Below are 4520 nucleotides of genomic sequence, written 5' to 3' on the forward strand. Positions count from 1 at the left end.
CTTTTCTGTGTTTTTGTCCTGTCCATTTAGGTTGAAATCACAAAAACAAGAAAGTTCAGATTTCTGTGTTGTAGAAAGTAAAAGTTAAAAGGTGTCAGAAAAATTAACACTCACGTAAAGTTCAGTTACTTGAAAAATTCAATTTATTATTGTAAAAAAGTATTTGTCCTCTCTTTCTTCTCTTGTTTATAACGAGACGACTGATTTCTTGATGTACGTGTTGTGTCTTCTTTTCTCAGAGGAACTGGCTCTGATTCAACCTCAAGTGCAACTGAATGGCTCCTATCAGGATACAACTGGTAGGACAGTGTGACTATTATGGTTTGATGCTCAGAATGAAGATGGTTATACAGTCAATGGAAAGACACAAGTAATAATACACACTTGGGTTGGTTCAGCCTCCGGTGAACATCATGCACATCAGTCAGAGACACATACGTATTGTGTAGTTACCCCCCTGACGAAGCACCAGACCAGAAGCAGAACATGTGTGTTTGGGGCAGCTCTCCTGATGTGAGGATTCATCAACTCAATCATCTAGTCCTCAGATCATCAGACAGTCCGTGCTGACTTGTTAAAATGCTCAAACCTCACAATAAGCAAATCCACCTCATCTGTTAATCCCCGTGTGTGCTGAGAGAAACGTTGGTGTCAGTGATGCAAGATGGTAGACATCTGGCAAAACAGCTTCGGTGGTGAAAGGCAACGGGCAGAACCAAAGAGCATCAGTGTCTCCTTCCCACAGGCCATTCGGTGCATATCCCCACTCTCTCATTAGTGTGTGTGAGCAGTGAGGGAGTGTACTGTCATGTAGTGGGGGTTGTGTTCTGTGGATCTTCTGTGCCGCAGTGGGACAGAACAGGTCATTTAAAGACTTCATTTGAATTTTATCAGGAACGATTCAGGATGAGTTAGCCTCAGTAGATCTATCTCCTCACCATGCTGTAGCTGTGGTGCACATGTTTGATGAGATCTTTATTATATTCTAAAGTTTCTCTCAGAAATAACACCAGGAATAAAAGTTGAAGTCCTCAGACCAACAATGAGTTATTCGGACCATGTATTACACAAATTTAGAATAACTTTTGTTTTATATAATTCACAACTAAATACCAGGTTATGTTTGTTAGCACTTTGCTGAGTTTAGTGATAGAAAGGTCTTGTTCACTGAGCAGGTGTCACCATGGACTGTTAACATAGACTGACATCTTGTGGTTAAATGATGAACGACACTTATAATGACAGCGGGAGAAGCTGCACTGCAGATCCCTGTGTTTAAAAAGTTAACTACAGCAACTCTTAGTTCTAAACATGTTGTGGTTCTCCCTGTTTCCAGAGGGGAAGCACAAGGGGGTGTGCGTCAGTGCAGAGGACAGGGGAACATGCAACGGTTCCGAGAAGAGATTCTTCTTCAACTCCAAGACCAAGAGATGCCAGATGTTCCAATACAGTGGATGCGGAGGAAACGGGAACAACTTCACGTCCCGGAAGCACTGTATCAGAAAGTGCATCAGATCGGGTAAGACTACTTCAGGAGATTGATTTGGAAATGCACCTTTCCATTTTAGAGAAGAAAATTAATTTTGTACCGTCTCTAACTTTCAATGAGTGAATCATCTACCTACTAATTCACAAATTGTCAGAGTCTATATGGAACGCATACCTCATGGAAGCAACATTCCTAGTATCACCTCCTGTTCTGCAATTTGTTTAAAAAGAAAAAGCACAACATTTGTTTTGTTACTGTAATTCCCTTTATCACGCTGATTTACAAAGCTTTTATTTTGAAAAGTGGCAGATTTTGGGTCTGAACATTGTGTCACTAGCTTAACAATTAAAATGTTTGGACTTTAAATGCTTCCCTGCAGATAAACCAGGTAGAGTGAACACAAAGTTTTCAACACAGCAGTTGTGACATTTTAAAACAATATATTTTCTCTGCTCTGCTCTGTTGCAGGTCACGGGAAGATGATCCGGATAAAGAAGAAAAACCTCGGCAGCATTGTTCATCGCTCGGACTGAACACTGCCTCAGATCCTGCACTACTGAGAAGTCACCTGTATTTATGTCCATATTTGTCTTCCTAGCTTTACTCCTGCAGGTGTTTCACAGTGCAACGGTCAGACCAACCTCTTGTGCACCTGATTTAACTTTGTAGGGACTGAATCATTAATCGTTTCCATATCTCAGTGACAAAAAACGTACGTTTGGCTGATTTAATAATTCAGCTCTTTACGCTGATGTTATGCATATCAGCTCTTTTGCATGTGAATGTTATGTTTTTAATCAAACAGTTTCAGAAACTGTGTTGCCAACGTGCTGATATAAACCGTTTCACTGCGACTTTTGAGAAAAACACCAAAGTTACTCTATGATTTTTTGTTCTGTGACTGTGCACACACAGAAACTGATGCTTTTCTATCGTGTTTTTTCGGTGAAGCTTCACTATTGTTTATCAATGTGAGGATCAGCCTTAGCAGATTACAGCAGCGCACAATCCCTGTTCCAGAATCAGTGACAATAGAACCAAACACATTCATCACAAGGATCATGTCCTCACGGCTCTAAATCAATGTGAATGAGGTAGCGACTGCTTTAGTCTTGTCAGATAAGGCTTAATTATACGTGAACTTTATGTTTTTTTTTCTCTGTTTAAATCAATATAAAGCAGCTTTATAGATCAATATAGATTGTATTGCTGGTGTTGCTGCTCTTTGTTGTTGTTCTTAAATTGAAACAGAGGGGGGCAGTGTTGTGTAAGGTAAGTTTATGGCTGTAAAGAACCAAAGAGTCAGATTTCATCAAATAAATTTACACTATATTCCAACTTTCTCTCTTTGACTTGTGCTTATCTTTTTTGAATTACTATATTCATTCCCTGTCAGTCTGTTTTGTATTAGTGCAAAGTACAAGTTAAACAACCAGTACAATATGGAATAAAAATACCCCAACTTATTAGCACACATGCAAATCTTCCGTAGCACTTTTGACTTATCTTTAAACTTAAAATGCAAATTTTCATGAGCCATTAATTATTCTCTGAGGAACCAACTAATACAAAATAAACACAACCCGAATGTGGAGTCTGTTAAATTCACCAGTGTTGATCTTTACGTGCTGTGCTGAGCGTACCTGAGTCATACCTTGTTATTTCTGAGGGGGATTTAAGAGATTTAGTAAAGTTAGAGGGAGGGGGGGGGGGGGATTCTGCAATAACACACTTAGTCCTCACAGATAGATTTGGACTTAAAGTTTTGACCAGTTAATAAAAAAAGTGCAGGAGATTCCCACCAGAATTCACATGGTAGAGAAAAAGTTTTGCAGTAGCAATTAAATCTTCGTGTTTGGAAAAGTTTAACATAAAGCATCAGTCATCATTATGTTTTTTGTAAATAAAAAATGTATCAAATGACTACATGTTATCTGTTGCTTACAGTGACAGAGGATCTCATAATTAACCTGTCGTGCTCCACCTGTGAGACACCAAACAGCAGGAAGACACAGTTTGTCTTGAGAAATGGAATTTAGAATTTAGAAGTCATTATTGTTTTACACTGCGTTAGTGACCTAACATGACAAGAAATTAGCTTTAAAAGGTTCAGTGTGTAAGATTTAGGTAGAAGAATAGAAATTGAATTCAAAAGGGATGTTTTCACTTGTAATTATCTCAATTGTACAAATTGTTGTTTCCTTTACCTCAGAATGGGCCCTTTATGTTTAAATACTTGATATGAACTTCAGGAGCAGGTCATCTCTATGGAGGCTGCAACTGTTGAATGTGTTTCAACATTTTAATATATTTCTCATGAAGCAATGACATCTTCATGGAAAGAAGAAATCTGTGCTAATATCTCTGAACAGGGGGACGTTGGTGTGGATGTGGATAATTATCACATTAGCACGTATCTCATCTCAATTTATATAACAATATGCTGTATGGTGATAAAGTGGCCAATCAGCATTGGCGGAGGAATTCGGCCCAGTTGCTATACAACCCAGAGAAAAGCTGCAGGATTCTAAAGTTCAAAATAAAATAGTCCATTTGACTGAACTTGGTGGAAGGGTGGAGCATGGAGAAAGAACCCATCACCTTTAGGAGCAGATCAGATTAGGGGCCTAAACAATGTTGACTTTTTATCAACACACCGGGGAATAAAAAAGCTGGCATATTCAGAGGACTGGTTTTTTAAAGTGTGGAATCTAGTGTGTCCTGATGGAATGTAATGGGATTTAGGCCCTTGGCACTGGTGTTACTGGTGCAGGATTACACCCAAAACGACTGGGCAAACAATTATTGTTTATTGGTGGGAGAGGTGTTGGCCAAGGAAGAACTGATTCACTTCTGGAGTGGATTCAACTCAATTCAGTTTTGTTAAACATTTGGAGAATGCATGAACAAGGAAGTAGGCATATTCTTTAGGGACTGTATACAACTCCAGATCCACATGTGTTTTCAACCTGCAACCTGAAGCGTGTGGGAGTGGAGGGCGCTCAGCTGTGGGCTCCGGTGTGATGTAACA

General features: G+C 39.3%; 1 protein-coding gene across 1 annotated transcript in view; it reads left to right on the plus strand.

Moving 5' to 3' along the window:
- The window catches only part of tfpia (tissue factor pathway inhibitor a), a 34271-nt gene extending 31439 nt beyond the window's left edge, over window positions 1–2832 (plus strand). Inside the window, exons 5-7 of the mRNA XM_062402432.1 lie at window positions 240–299; window positions 1337–1519; window positions 1958–2832. Of these exons, the coding sequence (XP_062258416.1) occupies window positions 240–299; window positions 1337–1519; window positions 1958–2022 (308 nt within the window). The 3' untranslated portion in view covers window positions 2023–2832. The remainder of the gene's footprint in view (window positions 1–239; window positions 300–1336; window positions 1520–1957) is intronic.
- Window positions 2833–4520: the final 1688 nt, after the last annotated feature.

This window comes from Platichthys flesus, chromosome 13 (assembly GCF_949316205.1).
Source record: "Platichthys flesus chromosome 13, fPlaFle2.1, whole genome shotgun sequence".
In the NCBI taxonomy this organism is placed as follows: Eukaryota; Metazoa; Chordata; class Actinopteri; order Pleuronectiformes; family Pleuronectidae; genus Platichthys; species Platichthys flesus.